Source organism: Sus scrofa, chromosome 7 (genome assembly GCF_054392235.1).
Source record: "Sus scrofa isolate SSC_HxYL_T2T_F1_AM1 chromosome 7, Sscrofa_HxYL_maternal_Yorkshire_Landrace_v2.0, whole genome shotgun sequence".
NCBI classification, from domain to species: Eukaryota; Metazoa; Chordata; class Mammalia; order Artiodactyla; family Suidae; genus Sus; species Sus scrofa.
In genome coordinates this window covers 127,168,503-127,191,027 of record NC_139389.1, presented here as the reverse complement: position 1 = coordinate 127,191,027, position 22,525 = coordinate 127,168,503, and the positions used below count along the sequence as shown (strand labels likewise).

Below are 22,525 nucleotides of genomic sequence, written 5' to 3'. Positions count from 1 at the left end.
GCGCGGGGCTGCGCGCTCGCCGGCGCTCTTTCGGTTTGGGCCGCCGCGGGAGGAGAGTGGACCCCCCCACCTTGAAGCTTTTTCCTCGGCGCGTCCCCGCCGCCCCCCGGTCCCGGCGCCGGGCTCGGGGATGCCCGCCAGCATGTTCAGCATCGACAACATCCTGGCCGCCCGGCCGCGCTGCAAGGACTCGGTGCTGCCGGTGGCGCCCAGCGCCGCGGCTCCCGTCGTCTTCCCGGCCCTGCACGGGGACTCGCTCTACGGCGCCGGCGGCGGCGCCTCCTCGGACTATGGCGCCTTCTACCCGCGCCCCGTGGCCCCCGGCGGTGCAGGCCTCCCGGCCGCGGTCGGCGGCTCCCGCCTCGGCTACAACAACTACTTCTACGGGCAGCTGCACGTGCAGGCGGCACCGGTGGGCCCGGCCTGCTGCGGGGCCGTGCCGCCCCTGGGTGCCCAGCAGTGCTCCTGCGTCCCGACGCCCCCAGGTAGGGTCGCGCTCGCTCGGGCCTCGGCGGCCCGCCGCCGTGGTCCTCAGCCCTTGGGACGTGGGTGGCGGTGGCGTTCGCTTCTTTCACTTTGCGCGAACTTTTCTCCTCTTGCAAATCTACTCCCCCTGCCCCCCTTTTTTTTGCGGATCGGGCTCAGGCGTTTGCACACTGGCTGCAAACTTTAGGCGAGTTAGTGGAAACTGTAACAGTGCCTGCGTGGGGAGACTAGACTTTTAGGATTTGCTAACGGCTTTGCGAGCGTGCGGGTGGACTCTGGCATGGTTCCTCAGTTCCCCGAACCGTTGTTTTCCGTGCACCCCCAATTCCCCGCACCCCCTTGCAGACGATTTTAAAGTCGGAGTGGGTCGTTGGCGGGCAGGCCGGCGTGTGCGCGGTGGCAAGAGAAGTGGCTGACCGTGCGCCTTACTCTGTCGCAGGCTACGAGGGCCCCGGCTCGGTGCTGGTGTCCCCTGTGCCACACCAGATGCTGCCCTACATGAACGTGGGCACCCTGTCGCGCACGGAACTGCAGCTCCTCAACCAGCTGCACTGCCGGCGGAAGCGGCGGCACCGCACCATCTTCACCGATGAACAGCTCGAAGCCCTGGAGAACCTCTTCCAGGAGACCAAGTACCCAGACGTGGGTACCCGCGAGCAGCTGGCTCGGAAGGTGCACCTCCGCGAGGAGAAAGTGGAGGTAGGCGCGGGACCCTACTGCGGCGCAACTCACGGCCCTTCCCAGCGAATCGTGGCCCCAGCCGGGTTTGCTCGGCCCTCCTTGGGTCTCCCTGCTCTTTAAAAACCTCCCAGTGGCGGCCCGGAGGCTGCTGGAGGGCGCTTTAGGCCCAGGAAGTTAAGTGAAAATACGGAAGCGGGAGCCGGTCTCCTCTCCTTTTGTTGGCGTGCGCGCGCGGGGTCCCCGGTTCCCTCTCCACGCCGGGGGCGCCCCGTGGCCACACCCAGCCCCGGGGTGCCGGGGCGTTGGGGGGACGCACCTTTGATCCTAATAGCTGTTCTACTCTCTGCTGCGCAACAGGTCTGGTTCAAAAACCGCCGCGCCAAATGGAGGCGGCAGAAGCGGTCTTCGTCCGAGGAGTCGGAAAACGCCGAGAAATGGAACAAGACGTCGTCGAAAGCCTCGCCCGAGAAGAGGGAAGAGGAAGGTAAAAGCGATTTGGACTCGGACAGCTGACGGCCGCAGGCCGGCCGTGGCCCTTGCCTAACACGAAGGACTTGCACACCCAGACGATGCTACTTTTCTTGCACACGCGCTGCCTTGCGGGAGGGGGGTCGAGAAGGAGGAACGAAGAGTTGTAAATAGTGTACAGTCCGGAGAGGGTGGGCGCCTGGGCTACCGCGCCGCCGGGGCTCGCAGCCCAACGTTCGGGGCCGCCGGGCGACTCGCTCCCCGCCGTAGTATTTATAGTTAAATTAACGGTGACAATACAATAAAGTGATGGCGATGTAGACGGGCCACATTCTGTATTTCGTACCCCACCGCCAGCACCATCTACGGCCCAAAGAGATCTTTGTAGTGTAGAGCTTTGGAAGGAAAAATGACTTGTCCAAAAAAAGAAAAAAAAAAAAAGTCTGGGTATAGGTGGTCACAGGACCCAGTGTCCCGGTTTCAAGTGTAGCTTTCAGGAAAGGGGTGGTGTTTGAAGGAGGCAGCCTGGGATTCCTGTTCCCTTTGGCCGGTGGGGAGAGAGAGACCTTTTCCTCCTTGTTACCACGGGAGAGCAGAAAGCAGGATCCGCCTGGAGTTGATGGATCCTGGGAGCGACTTCTGAGCCCGCTTAGGCCGCTCACCAGGCCCCGCTCCCACGAAATCTCCAGGCCTGAGGTGGCAGGTCCCAGTGGAATTAGGCAGGCATGCCCTCTCTCTAGAAACTCCTGGATCTTTCCTGGTCCCGGCTCTGGATGCTCCCCTTGTCCCTGGCAAGGGTTTCTGCCCCACAGCCCCCCTAGGCAGCTCAGAGCTGGGCGCCCAGTGCAGACCCCTGGGTGCAGGGCCCATTGTGCTTCTCCCTGGGAGTTTGGAAACCACATTCTGAGCCATGCGTTCTGTCGTCCTGTGCCAGCCGACCGGGGCCTAAGAGCACACGGCTGCCGTGGCAGAGTCCCTGCGAGATGAGAGTGCCTGTGGCTTTCTCTGCTGACTGTCTTGCTCTGCACGGATCAGGCCAGAGTCGGAGAAACCCGAGAGCCGTTCAGGGGTGCTGGTCAGCAGCTTGTGAAAGCTTGGCGAAGCTTCCTGGTGCCCCATCAGCGCCGCGGACGAAGATGAGAGCATTCCTTCAGTACAGTTCTCCAGACCCTGGGGAGGAGGGCGTGGAGGCCAGGGGCCAGCAGGAATGGCTTTTCACATGTTCAACTTGATGGGTTTTGCACTAAACCCGTTTTATAGACAAGGAGGCAGGTTCAGAGCCTTCCTGATGTTTCTGCTGCTCGGAGTAGGTGAGCCTGTTCCTTCTGGGCTGAGTAAGGTCCCCCCCTGGGAGAAGGCTGGGTATCTTCACCGTGGAACACAGCACACGAAAAGTAACAACAGGCTTTTACGAGAAGCGGTATTTTTCACAGCTTTTTGGGGTTTTAAAAGGTAGGAGTGACTCCTGGAGCAGGTGAAAAGACACTTAGTGGCTCCCAAACACCACCTTTTAAATAAGGAGTGTCCCTAGACAAAAGGGGGGCAGCAACTTAGAGACAGGTCTGCCTCAAGGGACAAGGTTGCCTTGGTTCCTCTCCAGACTCCATCCTGTGTGACCTTGGGCAAATGACTGAACCCCTCTGTGCCTCACCTTCCATGACAGTAAAATGGGCACAGTAATAGCATCTGCCTCCCAGGGGGGTTGTGGACATGGCAAGGCACGGTCTCACGAAGAGTGATACCTGGCGGAAGGGAATTCTTCATGGCTACTCATTTTTTAAAAACATCGATTATGGCATAATTATGTCAGAACCAGCACTTCAGGACCTGTGTGCATTATCTCGTTTCACCTCTCACTACTCTGAGATGGGGAATGCAAGTGCATCATTTTACAGATGAGGGAATTAAGGTTGGGAGGATTAAATACTTTTAATGCCATTCAGTTTGTAAGAAATAAAAGATGGGACATCATCTTTGCCCGAGTACATCTTAAACCGTGATTGAAATGCTGCTGCTGATACCAGTTCTGGTGAGAGGTACTCAAGGAAGCTGTTCGGTTCAGGTCAAATAATCTTGCAATGGCCATGATTGTACCTCCTGCTTAGAGATCAGACTCCCTGGGGAGACCCTCGCTTGCCCAGTACCCCTTCTCCATCACTGTTCCTAGATGCTGTGCTTTGTCTCATTGGAGAGGAGGGAGCCCTGCCTGCTTCCAGTACTCCTTTAGTCTGGAACATTCTGACAGAAGTGGGTAGCATCATTCCACCCTGAAAATCTAACATCTCCGGAAGTATATCCTCTGTCTTTGTCCGTGACTTGCTCCCTATAAATCGGATCCTTCCTAAAAGAAGGGAGTTCCCATTGTAACTCAGTGGATTAAGAATCTGATGTAGTGTCTGTGAGGATGCAGGTTCGATCCCTGGCCTCACTCAGTGGGTTGAGGATCTGGCAATGCCACAAACTGCATCCGGTGTAGGTGGGATTTGGTGTGGCTGTGGCGTAAGCCTGCAGCTGCAGCTCCAGCTCCATTTCCACCCCCAGCCTGGAAACTTGCATATGTTGCAGATGCGGCCACAAAAAGGGGGGGAAGAATCTGCATTTGTCTAGAGAGTCTGGAAAGGTGTTCACAGTGACAGGGGGCTTTGGGGGAGGGTTAGGCTCTCAGACACTCCTCCCCCACTCGGGGCACCTGGTGAAAAGTGAGGTGGGGTGGGGGGGCATGCAAGGAGCAGCGGACAGATGGGTTGGGAAGCTGGATGGTTGCACACAGCTTGGCTTGGGCAGGGCTAGGGTGGCAAGAGAAAGCCCCTCCCTGTCCAGGTCTTCCTGCCAGAAGACCCTGTGAAGTACTATAGAATTGGCCCAGCTCACAGAAAATAAACATCTCTTAACAAATGCCTGGAGTGAAGAGGGAAATGTCAGGAGGGTCCTATTACAGCCCAGCCACCACGTCCTGCATTCCCCAGTCAGCTGTGGGGCTCAAACCTTTGTCTTAGCCTAGCTCTTGGGGTCAGGGAGGGCCCTGTGGGGTCTCAGAGCAGAAAGCACTTGGCCTTCAAGTGCTGTCTGGGTCTTGTAATTGTCCTGGGTGGGAATTTGGATCCCGGCGTTGGAAAAGTGGTGTGTCTGCATTCGAGTGGGTGAGCAAAAGCCAGGTGGCTGCCTAGTGGTTTCCAGTCTGGACAGCACATCCCCCGCCCCAGTTGAAGGTGTTCTCCCAGTTTCACAGCTGAGCAAACTGGGGCACCAAGTGAGCACAAAGGGCCGGAATGAGAACTGCCATCTGCAAGGAGCAGGGCTCTTTGGATTTACGGAAAGCAGGCTGCCTCCCGAACACAGGCTGTTCATTTGGGGGGTGAGGGGGTGGTGCAAGCTGCCTAGAAAGTTCAGTTCCTCAGGAGTGAAGGCAGCTGCCCCTGGGAGACACAGGAATTAATCTGCCACCAAGTGCCAGACAGGCTCTGGCAAAGAACAATGACGACTGTTAGAGCCCCTAACTTTGGTCTAGCACTTTCCACTGTAAAGCCCTTCCACACACCTCTCAGGCCCTCAGGAGGTGGCGGTCACTGCCCATTTTGCAGATGGGAAGTGGAGGCTCAGAGAGACTAAAAGCCTCCCTCAGGAGGCATAGTAAAGGGTAGAGCTGGGGAGTTCCCGGTCGTGGCTCAGTGGTTGACGAATCTGACTAGGAACCATGAGGTTGCGGCTTCGATCCCTGGCCTTGCTCTGTGGGTTAAGGATCCGGCGTTGCCATGAGCTGTGCTGTAGGTCGCAGACTTGGCTTGGATCCCGAGTTGCTGTGGCTGTGGTGTAGGCCAGCGGCTACAGCTCTGATTAGACCCCTAGCCTGGGAACCTCCATATGCCGTGGGTGTGGCTATAGAAAAAGACAAAAAAAAAAAAAAAAAAAAAAAGGCAAAAACCCACCACTCCCACTCCCACCCCTCCCCAAAACACACACACACACACACACACACACTCTCTCTCTCTCTCTCACACACACACACACACACACACACAAAGGGTAGAGCTGGCCTAAGCCCCCAGAACTGAGCAGACCACCCCCCCACCCCACACGCACCTCCTGGTATTGGTGGCAGGATACGGGGTAACTTCTGGGTACCCTGGGTCACCTGGCCTAAGGAGGGCCCTGGCTGCAAGGAGCTGACAAGGGGCGGTGGAGTGTGTGGAAGATTCGGGGAGTCTTGGCTTCTGCACGATCTTCAGGGAGGGTACATGTCCGTGGTCTTTGCCATGGGCTGTCGGGGTAGGGGGAGGGCTTGAAACACTTGCTTTGCAAACCGCACCGTTGGAGAGTATATATCTCCATGGCAGTTCTTCAATCCAGTTTGCCTTTTACTGACTTCGCAATTTGGAGCTAACCTCCTTGTGTAAAGGATGTAGTTTTAATGGATGTGTGAGATCCAAGCTGGCGGATGCCTCTGGAGCAAACCAGGGCTGGGAGGTAAGGGGGCGGGGGCGGGCATGCTTTTTCTGCACTGTATGGGGTTTTCAGTAAATAGGTCTGGCACCAGGGTTCCTAGCCCCTGAGACCCCCTGGATCCATACCTCAGGTCCCCCAAATAACTCCCCTTTGTTCATTGCACAGCCAGTCAGCTCTAGGTGAACGGCGTGCAGATGCTAATTATCTACAAAGATGGAGTTCCAGCCTCAGGCAGGCAGGGCCACATGAGGTGGCGAGTGGACTCCAGTCTCACTGGTCCAAGCCCCCATCTGGATGGGGCTGTGTGTTCGCCAGGTGACTTGGAAGAAGTTCCTTCCTCAGCTGCAAAATGGGTTTGGGTAGAGGATGGGAGATAATATAAGAACCCAGCAGCGTGTCTGACACATTTATTATTGCGTGTTTTGAAAAACCACCCTCGAATGGGCTGGATGATGCTCTGCATAAGAAGATGGGAATTAGGAATTCCGGACTGCCCCTAGTTTTTAATTGTTGCTGGTTTAGGGGTTTATGCGTGACCACAGGACACAAACGCTAATGAAATTAAATGGATTGAAGACAAGGAAACATCTGATAAGGTATAATGGGTTTTGCCTTCTCCCTAAGAGCTTTAGGACCAGGCGAGTTAGAGGGAAGAAGGGAGAAGTGGAGCGGATTTGGATTCAATTTCCAAGCTTCATGAAATGACCTTGAAGTTTCTCAAAAGTAAAACGGAAACCAAACACAGCAGCCAGTGCAAAGCTCCTTGAACGTTCTGGGAGAGATGGATCCAGCCGGGTCTTTTGGTTGTAGGGCTTTCTCACTTGTGGGGGGGTGGGGTTGAGGATCTGGGGTATCCCCAAGGCCTGTCCCTGGAGCTCTGTGACCACACAGAAGCACTCTGTTTGTCATGGCTTGGTTTGAACTCTGGGAAGAAATAAAAAGCCATTGTCTTTGCAGTCCAAGTAACCCACGAAACAAACAGGGTGGATTATGGCATGTTGGGGCATTTTGAAGGGGGTCTGTAATTTTGGGATGCCCACAGGCCTCATTTGTTCTCCCCAGTCCAGCCCTGGGAAGCATCCATGGAGAGGGTTCCATCCGAATTCCTCTCCCACCCACCTCCTCCCCTCTTTAGGCGTTTGTTTCACTTGCACCTTCTGTTTTCCTAATTTTGAGGTCCTCTGGAGGCTGCTGATCAAGTCAAGCGGCTGGGTTAAGTCTGGGGAGTCTCGCTGGGCATTCGCCTGCCCTCCCTTAACCTGAGTTGATTTCTGGAAGCTGTCATTCGTGCGATCATTTTAGCCGAGATGGACAGAGTTGAGAAGTGCGCACATCCTGTCCTCCCTGATTTACTAGCTGCAAAATGCTTCAGCCCCGCCACAGCAGCAGTGAGACTGACCCCAAAGGGGCCGCTGCAGGTTAAGGAGACAGAGTCTCCCTGTTGCACTGAGGAAGGTTGAGCGGCTTGCCCAGCAAGGATGTGCTTTCATGCTCCCCCCGCTCCCCCCAAACTAACACACAGTCAATTGTTTAAACTTTTTGGAAGGGGGGTGAGGGTGGGAGACAGAAGTTGCTAAAAAATAAGAAATTTCTGGGAAGTTCCTGCTGTGGCACAGTGGGTTAAGAATCCGATTGCAGCAGCTCGGGTCACTGTGGAGGCACGGGTTCAGTCCCCTGCCTGGCGCATTGGGTTCGAGGATTGGGCATTGTCACAGCTGCAGCTGTGGCTCAGATTTGATCCCTAGCCTGGACATTTCCATATGTCGTGGGTGGGGCTATTAAAAAATTTTTTTTAATTTAAAAATAAATTTTTAGAGTGAAGACCTGTGTTTGCCAGCAGCCTGTGGTGAGAAACACGGTGTGTCACAGGTGTGGTGGCCACAGGCCGCCCACAGCACAGTGGCAGCCGTCCCACGTGACCGCAGGGCTGCATGGAAGATAGACGGGCAGTCAAGGGAATTCCTCTTTCAAGGGGGAGCTTGTGGGCTGGGGAGGGCCTGCACCTGCCAGGTCAGGGCTCCCTGCAGACACGGCCCTAGGGTCTAAATCACAGCAGTCCGCATTTGACCCGCCAGCCTCACGGTGACTGTGCCTGTTTCGTTCGTGTCCTAAAGAAACTATTGACATCACCCGGCAAGGCCCAGTGATGCTTCCTTCCAGATGGAGTATGGCTAATCCTCCTTTGAAAATCCTCAAAGTGCTAAGTATGGGACCAGAAAACTCCAACTGCCCTTCTCCACGAAGCAGGGAGGCCCCGGGCCTTTGGAAAGATCCCCCCTCTGCGATGAAGACTCAGAACTCTGTGAAGTCGGAATCCCAGCTGCTCGTTTCATCTGAGGATGCGCCGACCGAAGGCCAGATGGCTGGGACATTAAGGGGTGTGCATGTTCAACATTGTTTTGTATTTGAGGAATAAATATTTAAATCTGAAACCAAGTGAATCACTTTCTACTGAAGTGGGCAGGCATGGAAAGTCTCTCTCTGTGTGTGTGTGTGTGTGTGTGTGTGTGTGTGTGTGTGTGTGTGTCTGTCTCAGGCATGGAAAGTCTGTGTGTGTGTGTGTGTGTGTGTGTGTGTCTGTCTCAGGCATGGAAAGTCTGTGTGTGTGTGTGTATGTGTCTGTCTGTCTGTCTGTCTGTCTCATCCTAACTGTAACTCCAGTCTTCGTGATGCCTGCCATGCAGGGAACTTTCAAAGCATCCACCGGTGCAGGACGCTAGGAGTGGCGCTCCCTCGGTGTCAGGGTTGCTGTTTTTGTTTCAGGTCTGCTTTTGCCGCAAGAGGACCCCCCACCCCCTCCCCGCCCCCAGGTGCATGGGTTGAAACAGAGACCCATCCCTTTGTCCTCAGCCTGATAAAACCCCTTGGTTGTGTTTCGGTTTCAGCCCATATGGTGAATGGACTCGGATACAGATGTGAGCAGATGTGCGCTTAACCCTTTTCTGGACTGCAATTAAAGCTCTAAAAAGATCAGAGGTCTTTATGGTTTATTTTTGTCTTTGGGAAAGAGGTTCTTGTGTGGTTTATTTTTTTTTTAAAGAGGGGAAATCTTTTCTGCAGTGCCTAGAGGGTGTGGTGAAAAATACACCTTATGTTTCGCCGGGAGGATGGACTGTTTCCTAATTGTGTCCTTATCTAATCCCGGGAGGCTGGGTGGGGTGCTTGCTGTCACCCTATCACATAAGGAGCGCTGTTCTGAGTGCCTTATCGTCTGTATTTTATTGAATCCCGTCTCCGCGCCTGGGAAGTTGGCATGGTAGTCACCGTTTTGCAGAAAGTGAGATGACAGAGTCCATTCAGGTGAGGTTGCGTCTTGTAAGGTTGCTCCATGCGCAGTGCTCTGCCTACACTGCCAGACCCCCTGAGGACCCACCAGTGGCTCCGGGCTCGAATCTCTGCCAGTCACCAGCAGGCAGCGTCACCTGTGAGCTTCAGCCCCCTCATTTCCAATGTAGGGGGATTTCATTGCCTGCAACCCATGAAAATTACCTGCAAACACAAATGATTGATCATATATATCAACACATTTAACAATAGAAGTATTAAAAAAAAAAAAAAAAAGCATGTAGGAGTTCCCAGGTGGCTCAGCAGGTTAAGGATCTAGCATAGTCACAGCTGTGGTTCAGGTCACTGCTCTGGCGTGGGTTCGATCCCTGGCCCAGGAACTTTCTCATGCCACAGGTAGGGCCCAAAACATCAAAATCGAAGCACATAATCAAATATTTACTGAAAATTTTCAGCAACAATGATAGTAATAATGATTATGGCTTCTATTCTGTTCACAAACATTAAAAGAGTGCTTCATCTGTGCCAGGCACTGTTTTAGGTGCTGGGGATACTAGAGCAGCTGGAGTTCCAGGTTCTGTTGGGGCAGACACTTCATCACCGAGTAGACAGGCTGTGATTTCAGGTTTCAGTGGGAAGTGCTGGGATGAAAACCAATTCTGCTGCGGTGGGAGAGGGAGCTGGGGGTTGAGGCAGGGTTTGGGATATTTTACAGTGTGGGCTGAGGTCTGTGCGGTGAGGGGGTTCAATGTCATCTCAAGTAATCCTCCAAAGCTGCGGTGGACAGACTATAGTCTATGGGCCAGTCTGGTTTGCCAATAAAGTTTTATTGGAACCCAGCCATGCCCATTCTTTTTTTTTTTTTTGCTTTTGCTTTTTAGGGCCATACCTGCAGCATGTGGAAGTTCCCCTGAGCAAGGCCAGGGATCAAACCTACATCCTCGTGGGTACTAGTTGGAATCATTTCCCTTGTGCCACGATGGGAACGCCCCCATTCATTTTTGTACTGTTCACAGTTGCTTCTCCTTGTGGCAGATTTGACTCGATACGGTAGAGACTGGAGGGCCTGCAAAACTGAAAATATTAGTATCTGGTCTTTCACAGGAAAAATTTGCTGATGGCAAGTCTAATATTTAGTGTTTAAATCAGAAATACAGGCTATTGCTAAGAGCGGATGGAGGCTGGTTTTACACCTGTTGCCTGAGGCTTTGTTTCCTTTGTCTGTGGTCTTAGCATAGCAATTGGCCCCCTGTGATGGGGACTGGGTTGGAGTCTGTGGCAGGGTAACGGGAGAACACAAATGTGGTACCTGCTGTGGGAGCAGCTCTCCTGGGGATGTAGCCTGTGTGTGTAAGAAACGTCTTTGGGACAGTAGAAAGCAGGATGTCAGGAAGCGCGCATTAGTGACTGCGACGTGGAGAGCAAGACGAAAGGTGGCTGCAACCCCAGAGGCTTCCTGGAGGAGGTGGGAGTTGCAAGCCATTAGGATTGGGCCTGACAGAGCAGAGACACAAAGACAGGCAGGTATGGTGGCAGCCAGGAGGCCGCCCTGACCAGACCAGAGAGGAGGCGGTCCGGCTATCACGCTCCAGCGTTTCTGTGTGCAGTCCGCCTCTCTCCATGCATCTGACACCCACTAAGCTCCTGCCGTGCACCAGGCCCTCTGCCGAGTTGGGTCACAGGCATGAACAGAGCGGTGTCTTGTCTGGCCTCAGGCAGGAGAATGAAGCTGATTCAATCCTAGATGACCAGTGATGAGGGGGAGGTGGGGGACCCCACAATGTCCTGTGTGTGGGCAGAGGAGGGGTCCTACAGGGCTTTTGGAGGTGGATCGTCAGAGCTACCCGGTTTGAGGCACTTGAGGATGGGCAGGGGAGAAGGAGTCTTTCTGGAAGAGGGAACAGCTTGATCCAAGGCTTGGAGGTAGGAGTTCCCCTTGTGGTTCAGGGGGTTAAGAACCTGATACAGTGTCCTTCGTGGGGATGTAGGTTTGATCCCTGGCCCCGCTCAGTGGGTTAAGGGGCCAACCTAGGTCACAGACACGGCTCGGATCTGGTGTTAATGTGACTGTGGCATAGGCTGGCTGGCGCAGCTCTGATTTGACCCCTGGTCCGGGAACTTCCATATGCCACAGGTGCGCCCATAAAAAGGAAAAAAAAGAGGCTCGGAGGTGGGGAGGCAGGTTGCTACCAGGAATGGTTTTAGCTGGGCAGAGACTGAGAGAATTGAAGGCAGGACTGTGGTAGGAATCCGTAGTCTGGCACCGTGTAGTGTTCAGTTTATGATTTTTGTTTGTTTGGCACCACTCAGGGCACACGGAAGTTCCTAAGCCAGGGGTGGAACCTGAGCTGCAGCAGCGACCCGAGCCACAGCACTAACAGTGCTGGATCCTTAACCCCGCTGAGCCACCAGGGAACTCCCCAGTTTACTATTTTAAACCAATGCTCAGAATAGTCTTCTCTCCCCTCCCAGATGTTGGAAGAGAGTCAAAGGGGCGGCCAGGGTCACAGTAACACAGCCCTTCAGGTCCACCGTCAGCCACAGGCCTTTCCAGCCCAGAGAGACCCTCGGGGCCGTATCTTGTCAGCATGTGCTAGACGAGCTCTCTCTCACAGGAGAGAAAAACACCTCAGTTTGCAAAGAAGGTTGTTGTTATTTATTTAATTATTTTTGAATGAGTTTTAAAATACAGTGATTTGTGGCTGGTAGTCTAGTTCATCAACGTGCTTTTTCCAGATGCTGCAGTTCTTGGGCCGCTGACACATCAAGGCTGCCCCTGCCCTGCCCTGCCCCCAGCTCCAAGCCCCTGTGAGGCTCAGGCACCAGTCTTGGCCCCTGGGCACCTGCCCAGGCATGTGTGCGCATCTCACGTCTTATGGACACCCTCTCACGACTATTCACTGCCTGTGCCAACAGCAGCCGTGGGATGTGGGCCTGGCTGGGACTGTTGTTCCCATTTCACAGAAGGGGGAGCTGCCAGGCCCAGGGCACTTGCTCTTGTAGGCGGGCGGGAGCCAAACCGTTCTCTGAGCTCAGCAGCTGGACAGAGTAGTGGGGTGCCTGGAGCCCAAAGCCCAAGGGCCGACAGCAAGGACTTCTCAACACCTGCTCTGAGGGCAACTCTCAGGCCTGGGAAACGGGGCTGAGAAGCAGGGTGACGGGGGCCAGGAGTGCATCCCACTCAGCCCACTTTCATGGCTGATGCTTTCGAGTTAAGCTTTGAATTGGGGCCACGCATGGGTGTGGGTGGAAGAGGGCCATGAGAGAATCAGACTGGCTGTTGGAAGGGTGGCCTCTGCCAGCTCCTGGCTTGGTGACCCTTGGTCACCACACTCACCCTCCAGGCTTCAGTTTCCCTACTGTTAGGGAGAGTTGGTAGTCCTGCCTTGTCACCTCCTGGGCTTGTTGAGGGATTTGATGGATGCAGACATACTGGGTGGTGATGGGTCCTATGATCACATGTTGATCAGTGTCCCTGGCAGCTTGACAACTTTGAATTATACATGGCAGTGTCTCTTTCAGCTATGGCTTTTTTTTTTTTTTTTTTTTGTCTTTTTAGGGCCGCACCTGCGGCATATGGAGGTTCCCAGGCTAGGTGTCAAATCGGAGCTGCAGCTGCCAGCCTACACCACAGCCACAGCAACACCGGATCGGAGCTGCATCTGCAAACTACACTGCAGTTCGAGGCAATGCCAGATCCTTAACCCACTGAGAGGGGCCAGGGATCGAACCCACATCTTCTTGGATCCTAGTTTGGTTCTTATCCCACTGAGCCACATGGGAACTCTGGAAAAGGGTCTTTGTAGATGTAATGAAGTTAAAGATCTCGAGAGATGAGGTCATCCTGGATCGGGGTGGGCCCAAAGTCCCGGGACAGGTGTCCTTATAAGAGAAAGGAGTGGGGTGTCTGGGGAGGGGAGGAGACCCACCAGGGAGAAGGCTCTGGGAAGCAGAGGCAGGTGGGGATGGGGCGGGGAGGCTGCCACAAGCCAAGGACACCTGCAGCCCTGGAGGCTGGAAGAGGTACGCTGGTCCTGCCAACAGGTTGGTTTGGGGCTTTTTTTGGGCTTCAGGCCTGCAGAGTTGTGAGATGATACACTTTCCTTGTTTTAAGCCATCACGTTTGCAGTGATTTGTTGCAGCAACTCTAGGAGACTAATACATTTGCTTTGACCTGAAATGATGTCTCTGAGTCTAACTTCTTCTGCAGTTGTTTGTAATGACAGGTCATTAGGGGGTGGGGACTTTTTCCTCCCCTTCCCCCACCCCACAGGCTGGAGCATTTCAATGTTCAGTTTAATCTTAGGATCTGTGAGAAGGCACCCAAGAAAACTGTGAGCGCTGTTTTGCAGTTCAGTCATTTTCTTTCACTCTCTTTTTTTCTTTTTAGGGCCACACCTGCGGCATATGGAGGTTCCCAGGCTAAAGGTAGAATCAGAGCTGTAGCTGCCAGCCTACACCACAGGCACGGTAACACCACATCCTAGCTGCATCTGTGGCCTTGCTGCAGCTTACGGCAATGCTGGATCCTTAACCCACTGGGCAAGGCCAGGGATCAAACCCCCATCCTCATGGACACTATGTTGTGTGCTTAACCTACTGAGCCACAACGGGAACTCTGAGTTAGGAAATTTTCATCATTTTCCTTCTGCATACATTACAGGGCGACATGCAGAGGGAAACACTTTGCAGCTCAGGGAGCTGAGAGTATGACCTCCAAGAAGGGACCGGAAAGACTAGTGCCCACGTGCCTGGGCTGGTCCAGCCCCAGATGTGCCTCTGAGCATCCATCCATGCTCTTCTGTCAGGGATGCCTCTTTTCCCCATAGTGCTGCCTTTTGAAATCCTGCCGTCTTGCAGCAGCTGCTCAGGACGCTGCTCCCAGACACAGAGGCTCGGTGTAGGAAGAGAGTGTGACCGGTTCTCTGGCGGCCCAGTGTTCTAGTCCTGTGTGTGAGCTTGGGTAAGACTCCTCCCTCTCTGGGCTTCAGTTTCCTTTTCTCCATGTTCGGTTCAGGTACTTATTAAGCATCTACTAGGTATCCGGTAGGGTGTTTGATGGTGGAGACTAAAAAGCATTCAAACTAGTTACATGGTGATTTGTTTTTTTCTTTTTCTTTTTCTTTTTTTTTTTTTTTTTTTAAGGGCTGCACCTGTGGCACATGGAGGTTCCCCAGCTAGGGGTCTAATCGGAGCTGTAGCTGCCACGCCACAGGCATAGCAATGCCAGATCCAAACCGCATCTGCGACCTACACCACAGCTCACAGCAACGCCAGATCCTTAACCCACTGAGCAAGGCCAGGGATCGAACCTGCAACCTCATCGTTCCTAGTCAGATGAATTTCTGCTATGCCACGATGGGAACTCCCACCTGGCCTTTCTGAGCTTCGTTTTTTTTCTCATCTGGAAAGAGGGAATGGAGGTGATGCATTTACCCTAGGGTTTACAAGGAGCAAATCCTCAAGAAACAGGAGCTTTTGTCATCAGGACCTTGTGTTATGATGTTATTTGCTACTTCGGATTTTACTTGTCTGTTAGTCTAAGATTAGGGATTGAACTCTTATGGAACCAGAAGGAATATCAATTTCTCGTGGCTGTCATAACCTGTTACTGGAAACATGGTGATTTAAAACAACAGAAATTTATTCTCTCCAGTTCTGGGGGGCCAGAGGCCTGAAGACAGGGTGTTGGCAGGGAATTGCCCCCCCGAAAGCTCTAGGGGGGATTGTGTTGCTTGCCTCTCCTAGCTTCTAGTGGCTCCAAGCATTCCTTGGTTTGTAGCATTTTTTTCGTAGGTTTTTTTAAAATTTAGTTTTAATAAACAAATATGATGGGCAAAGCTATAATTCAAAAAGATACAGGTACCCCTATGCTCATTGCAGCACTATGCACAGTAGCCAAGACATGGAAACAACCTAAATGTCCATTGACAGATGAATGGATTAAGAAGAGGTGGATACACACAATGGAATACTACTCAGCCATAAAAACAAAATAATGCCATTTGCAGCATCATGGATGCAACTAGAGATTCTCATCCTAAGTGAAATATGTCAGACAGAGAAAGACAGATACCATATGATACTACTTCTATGTGGAATCTAAAATATGGCGCAGATGAACCTATCTACAAGACAGAAATGGACTCACGGACATGGAGAATAGACTTGTGATTGCCAAGGAAAGAGAGGAGGGAGTGGGATGGATGGGGAGTTTGAGGTTCGTAGATGCAAACTGTTCCATTTAGAATGGATCAGCAATGAGGTCCTACTGTGGCACAGGGAACTTTATCCAGTCTCTTGGGATGGATCATGATGGAAGAGAATATGAGAAAAAGAATGTACATATATATACAACTGGCTCACTTTGTTGTACAGCAGAAATTGGCACGACATTGAAAATCAACTCTAATAAAAATTTCGTTAAAATGAATTAGTTAGGGAGTTCCTGTCCTGGCGCAATGGAAACGAATCTGACTGAGAACCATGAGGTTGCAGGTTTGATCCCTGGCCTCGCTCAGTGGGTTAGGGATTCGGTGTTGCTGTGAGCCGGGGTGTAGGTCACAGATGTGGCTCAGATCTGGCGTTGCTATGGCTGTGGTGCAGGCCTGCACCTGCAGCTCTGATTTGACCCCTAGGCCGGGAACCTCCATGTGCCACGGTGTGGTCCTAAAAAGACGAAAGAAAGACAAGGTTGCTGCATCTGGGACAAACAGCATCCGACTCTCGGCCTGGGGCCTGGACATCAGTGCATGCTCTCCAGGTAATTCCCAGGGCATCGGGAGTGAGCCGGAAAACTGGTCCTGATTTTTACCATCTGAAACGAATTGTTTTGAGTAACATCCTACTCTCCTTACAAATTAAGGCCCATCAGATCTGCCCTCTCAGCAGAATTACTCCCAACTAATAGTGACGCTGAGAGAGATCAGACGGTTTCTTTCTGGGAGTGATGGAGAGCCATGTTTAAAATTCTAGTCAAGCCCTGAGGCCCTCACCTATTCCAGTGATTTCTAACTATAACTGTTTCCTCAGCGTGACTACAGCCTATCCACCACCTTCCCCTCGTTAAAATCCTTTAGGGGTTTGCCTGTGATTCACCATAGCCGTGTGTCCCCAAATGCTGTTCTTTGCCATTCCCAAATAACTCTGTTTGGCTTGTGTAAAAAAAATTAAAAAATTAAAACAATGCAATAAAATATCCTTTAATGCATTTGTCCCCCTAAAATATTTAGAACTTGGAGTTCTTGTTCTGGCTTAGCAGAAACGAATCTGACTAGCATCCATGACGACGCAGGTTCAATCACTGGCCTCGCTCAGTAGGTTAAAGATCTGGCGTTGCTGTGAGCTGTGGTGTAGATGACAGAGGTGGCTTGGATCTGGTGTTTCTGTGGGTGGTGTAGGCCGGCAGCTATAGCTCTGATTTGACCCCTAGCCTGGGAACCTCTGTATGCCTTGGGTGTGGCCCTAAAAAGATAAAAGAAATAGATAAAGAAAACATTGAGAAATCTACACTCCATATTCACCACACCTCCCCTGACAACCTGGTCCCGCAGTCTGTGATGAGAATGTGTCACCTACATTGAGAACACGCTGCTGCTGGTCTAAATAGCCGAGTCACCAACCACCCAAGAAGACGCTGCTCCATCTCGGTGGCCAGTTAACTTGCTCAGGAGGGAAGAGGGTTAGCAGGAAAGAATGCAGCATGAATGGCAGCCCCTGGGCAGTTAAACAAGCCCAGTCTTGTCTCTGTTTTCACACGGCCACCTCCCCTGTGTCTCGGTGTTAGATCTCTCTCTGGTTTTCTCTTATTTAAAGGGCACTTGTCATTAGTTTTAGGGCTCACTGGAAATCCAGGGTGATCGCAACTCTAGGTCCTTAATTACATCTGCCAAGACCCTTTCCCCCAATAAGGTCACATTTACAAGGTCCTGGGGTGAGGACCTGGACATATCTTTGGGGAGCCCCCGTTGAACCCACTCCAGGAAGTGTGAAAAGGGAGGAGTTCCTAGCACATCATTCTAAGAAGGTCCTCACAGACCTCTCCCCTTGGCGCTTGTCACCCTCTCACACCAAGGGTGACCAGTACGCACCTGTGATGCTCTGAGGCCTGAGTGCCCTCCCTCAGGCAGCCCCCAAGTGCCAGGGAGATGAAAACCCTGGAGGCAGCAAGTGACAGATGGGGTGAAAGAACTCTGGTTTTAGTCGCCACAACAAAGTACCATGAATTGGGTGGCTCACAGAACTGAGTTTATTTTCTCCAGTTCTGGAGGTTGGAAGGCCAAGGTCAAAATGCCGGCAGGGTGGGTTTCTTGGCTTGCAGCTCATTACCTCCTTCTCTGGACCTCACATGGCCTTTCCTCTGTGTGCAGGCACTGCTGGTACCTTTTCTTCTGCTTGTAAGGACACTAATTCTATCAGGTTGGGGCCCCATCCTTATGACCTCATTTAACCTCAGGACCTTCTTCGTCTTTTTTTTTTTTTTTTTTTAGAGTCACATTCCCAAGGCATATAGAGGTTCCCAGGCTAGGGGGTCTAATTGGAGCTACAGCTGCCAGCCTACACCACAGCCACAGCAAAATGAGATCCAAGCTGTGTCTGTGACCTACACCACCACTCACAGCAATGCCAGATCCTTAACCTACTGAGCAAGGCCAGGGATCAAACCTGCATCCTCATGGATACTAGTCAGGTTCATTAACCACTGAACCATAACGGGAACTCCCTAATTACCTTCTTGAAGGCCCTATCTCTAGATACCAGTCATACACTCTCACATAGGAATTTGGGGGAACACAGTTCAGTCCATGCCATGCTTTTGATTCTCTTCAGCAATGGAACTAACATTTTGACAGATCTGGCCTACTGGATGCTGCAGTTCTTAAGTCCCAAGATGATATTTACCAGGTCTATTAATCAGCCCTGGGCATCAGAGCGTCTGCCATCTGTAGACATTTCATTAAGATCTTCATGGGTCTCCGTCTAATGATTCTATTGGTGGGAGCCCCACATACTGAGCACTGAAAGCAGTGCAGGGACCATGCTGAGCATTTATGTACTGTATGTCCAGCCCCACTTCACCCTCCTCCATCGGCAGAGACAATCATTTGTTTCATTTGCTTGATGAGAAGCGCAAGGCTTAAAAAGGGAGATCTCCCAGCTAGGAAGTGTCAGGGAGGCGCCATGAAACCATGTCTGTCTGACTCCAAAAGCTGATGCTCTCCCCCCGCCCCAACACCCCCACCCATTTCTTACCATTGTTGGTTCAGAGAAGAACCTTGAACACCCAACTCAGGCACTGCCACTCTTCCTTTTACTTCAAAAAAAAAAAAAAAAAAAAAAAGATCTGCTTTTCCCTATCCTGCAACTTCTTCACCCCTCATTGGCAGGGTGCAGCCCTGGCCGGATAAAATGCTGTCTTCAATAATTCCAAAGCCATCTCCGCGGGGACATCCGCTGGCATGCGCAGCCTCCTTGCTGCCTGCTATTACGTTCAGTGCTTGGGGGAAAATCCTTCCCCACACATAGCAACAGTTTCCAGGCCGAGCCGAGCTGAAGGCTTCCAAGTAGAGGGGTCATTTGGATATTGACCAGCATCTTCCTGGGATGGAGGGGACCGCCAGCCAGCCAGCCGGCCATGAAGAGTGGGTGTGTCTCTTTGCAGCCAAGCGAGGTTGACCTCAAGGATGCTCATTCTTTCCAGTGCATGGGGCGTTCTCGTCACTGCCCCTGGAAATCTAGATGCTTTTGCCTTTTACGAAGAGTGGGCTTATTTTCAGAGCGGAGGTAAAGCGATCCAGCCCGAGGCAGCCCTCACACACGCTGATCCCCTGAAGCATCCGTTGCCAGAATGAGTGACTATTCTCCAGTTTGCTTTTATTTTTGTTTGCATCCTCAGTGGAAATGAGCGATTTTCAAACAGTTCAACCCCATTCGGTTGAATTGTTGAGGCTGTCTCTCTCTTTGCTGTCCTGAGGGGTTGGTCTGCATTTGGTCCAAATTATGTGACTGCCGACAGACAGCACTAAAAGTGCTTTAGCAGGCGGGGCAGGACGAGGTGGTGGGAGTAGCTGGGGATGGACAGCCAGGCGGCTTGGCTCTGCTTCCCGAGGCCCCTGGAGTCTGGGGATACAGGCAAGTGGTTTAATCTCTCAAAGGCATGGTTGCCTCAAGCATAAAGGAGAGTTAATAACTCACGCTCCTTTGTTCTCTCCAGGGCAAAGTACTATAATCTTGGAAGCACAAAAGCAACTTTTTTTTCCCCTTTTCCCTCCGAGAGGGAGGGGTGAGTGGCCCCTTCAAATGAATTAGATGTGAAATGGCAGAGTATGATGTTGGTAACAGCTCATACTTTTGCCTGTGGAATATTGCCTCTGAGCGTTCTGTTCTGAGACCCATGACAGAACGTCTGGGAGGACAAACGACAAATGCCACCTACAGGAACGTGCTCTGTGTTCTTGGAAAAAACAAAACAAAACAACAGCCATCTAGACTCCTTCGTAACTATGAGCAGGACATTTCCCCATTTAGTGCTGGTGATAATGGATGAGATGGAGAGAAGAATGTTCCAGAGGAGGAATGGAGGCTTGGCGAGCAGGGGTGGGTCCCGGATCCCACTGTAGCCAGCTCATCTGTGAGGCAGGGGCAGCTGAGCACAGAGTCCAGGACAGGGACCTCCCAGGAGTGCCCAGAGCACCGGGGGACCGGGCTGAGCAGACAGGAACCAGGAGAGATCCTGGGCCTTGAATCAGGAGGGGAGGGGAGGCCGGCCTCGGGGCCTTGGCCTTCAGTCCAAGCTGACCAGAACGGCTTGGGCGATTGGGCGTGGGGTGCCCTGGGGCCAGGGGCTCAGGATGGCGCTGTGAGCTGGGTGAGCGGGTCCGAGCCTGCTCCTGCCGGCCACGAGGGGGGGAGCAAGCCTGCAGGGTGGAAGGTCCGGCGTCTGAGAGGCTCTCGGGCTGCACATGGCCGAGCCTGGATTGACATCCGTGTGCTAGGTCCACTTAAGACTCCACCGAGGGCTGTGTGAACACAGAGACCCCGTGGGAACAGCAGTATTTTTAGCCAACAGTGGGACGAAGGTCCATGATGAAATGTGACCATTTCTTGTCTTGACCATCCTGGCTTCTGGTCCCTCCCATGGGACTGCCCACCTCTGCCCCCGTCTGGCCTCACTCCCAGGACCCTAAGTTGTGCCCTCACTTTCTTCATCCTTCTAGAATCACTCCCCCCAGCCCCTCCATCTGTCCCTTCTTTTCCTTTCATGTCCTTCCCTCCTCGGTCGCCTTGGCCCTTTGCGAGGGCTGGGGACGCAAAGATGAACAGGGCGGAGCTTCAGCCAAGGCACAAGGCAGCCTCTGAGACATGAATTCCATGGAGGCATAACTGAAGCCAAGTGATACAGGACCCAGTGGGGGGTCTGGAGGAAGGGGGGGAGGGGTTTGAGGAGCTTTCCCTGGGAACCCTGGCCCTGCCTTGCTCAGTTTTCATATCTGGGCCAGGAGCCTAGATACCAGCTCCCGAGTGCCCAGGACTGAATAGGGTGGTACCACAGTTATATGTAGGGTCCTTAGCTCAGCATCCGAGCTGAACACACACCTGGCTCCTGCTGGCTGCTCTGTCATCCTTGTCCCTGTTTGTGTTTGTTTTTGCTTTTTAGGGCCACACCTGCAGCCTATGGAAGTTCCCAGGCGAGGGGTCAAATCAGAGGTGCAGCTGCCAACCTACACCACAGCCACAGCAATGTGGGATCCGAGCCACATCTGTGACCTACACCACAGCTCGAGGCAACGCCGGATCCTCGACCCACTGAGCGAGGCCAGGGATCAAACCTGAATCCTCATGGATACTAGTCCGGTTCTTATCCCAGTGAGCCACAGCGGGAACTCCCAGTCATCCTCGTCCCTGTTATCCTATCTGGGATGGGAAAGAAATGGAGGCAGGAAAGACTTCAGGAGGAATAAAGGTTTTAAAGATTCAGTCCTGAAGCCTTTCCCACGGGGGGCACCCCTCCACACAAAGGGTGTCCAGGTGGAGTTTGAAGAGGCCCCGAGGCCCACGAGAGAGGGGCTGCATCCAGGGTGGGGGCCGCAGGGCCGGATTAGTGGGGCTTTAGTGGGACAATGCTCATGAACAGGGCTGATCCCCAGCTTTTCTTCTCGCTGGAATGACACGCTTAGTGTCCACCCTGAGACAAAGATGTCACCGGCTCAGGCTAATGAGGTCGATTGTGCCCTAAATTGCTGACAGCTCTATTTACATCTTTAGAACACGCATGGTTCCACGCCCACCCTCGTCCCCTGACCCCTGCGGGGGACATTCCTAGGTCTTAAAGACAGTGAATTTTAAAACAGAAAGTGATGAGGGGTAAAGTCTGTAAGTCTTGTTTCCTATCTCTAGCCTCTCTCTTTATGCCTCTGTGTCTGCGCACAGGCCTCTACCTCCAGAACAGAGTGAGTACCGTAATAGAGAGAGTCTCGTGAATGCTTCGGTGCACGTGTGAAAGTTCTGTGCACACTACCGGTGTCTTTTAAGTGTGCAATGGCACATCTGTCTCAGCTTTCCACAGTGCCCTCCTCACGAAGCTGAATGGTTTCTAGCTTTGGATTTAAAGTGAGAGACGTGCGAGCCTTCCCTTCACCTGAGTACTTAGAGGCCGTTGTAGGATTATTCATCTGCCCGAATTTCGAGATCGTTGTGTCTCAGGGAACAGAGGCCCCGGGAGAAGGAGCGAGACAGGGGTGCAATCGGAACACGCACATGTATTGAGCACATGATCATCTTAAGTGGGCGCAGTTCCTGGCACCCCAAAACAATGATGACAGGAACATCAAAGATCCCTGATCTCAGATCATTGCAAATACATTAATAATGACAAAGTAAAACATTACGAGAATTGCTAGTGTGGCACAGAGTCGTGAAGGGAGCAACTGCTGTTGGAAAAATGTCACCAAATGTCTTGCTCGACGCAGGGTTGCTACAGACCCTCCATCTATAAAAAATGCCAAATCTTCATGGCACAATAAAGCAAAACACAATAAAGCAAAGTATGCCTGCATCCCTTTCTCTTTATCTGTATCCAAATCTATCCCATACTAACACACAAGTGTTATCCATTTCCACGTTTATTTTCTTTCTTTCCTTTAGGAGTCCATAAACCATACAT

At 52.4% G+C, this 22,525-nt stretch overlaps 1 protein-coding gene and 1 long non-coding RNA gene across 2 annotated transcripts; one reads left to right on the top strand and one right to left on the bottom strand.

Moving 5' to 3' along the window:
- Nucleotides 1-27: 27 nt before the first annotated feature.
- Nucleotides 28-8,510, top strand: GSC (goosecoid homeobox). The gene is made up of 3 exons (XM_003482313.5): nucleotides 28-485; nucleotides 926-1,185; nucleotides 1,525-8,510. Exons 1-3 carry the CDS (start codon nucleotides 131-133, stop codon nucleotides 1,678-1,680), a joined length of 771 nt encoding a protein of 256 aa, XP_003482361.3. The 5' UTR covers nucleotides 28-130; the 3' UTR covers nucleotides 1,681-8,510.
- A 592-nt stretch (nucleotides 8,511-9,102) lies between these two features.
- On the bottom strand, nucleotides 9,103-19,304 carry LOC146401902 (uncharacterized). The gene is made up of 3 exons (XR_014809337.1): nucleotides 18,616-19,304; nucleotides 10,253-10,429; nucleotides 9,103-9,567 (listed from the first exon to the last, which is right to left on the bottom strand). It is a non-coding gene; the product is annotated as an uncharacterized LOC146401902 (long non-coding RNA).
- Between the last annotated feature and the right edge of the window lie 3,221 nt (nucleotides 19,305-22,525).

Excerpts from the sequence above, each read along its gene's own strand:
- GSC (XM_003482313.5), top strand. The coding sequence starts at position 131 with ATGCCCGCCAGCATGTTCAGCATCGACAACATCCTGGCCGCCCGGCCG. Across the intron at positions 486-925 it reads CTGCGTCCCGACGCCCCCAG|GCTACGAGGGCCCCGGCTCG; the intron begins GTAGGGTCGCGC and ends ACTCTGTCGCAG. Across the intron at positions 1,186-1,524 it reads TCCGCGAGGAGAAAGTGGAG|GTCTGGTTCAAAAACCGCCG; the intron begins GTAGGCGCGGGA and ends GCTGCGCAACAG.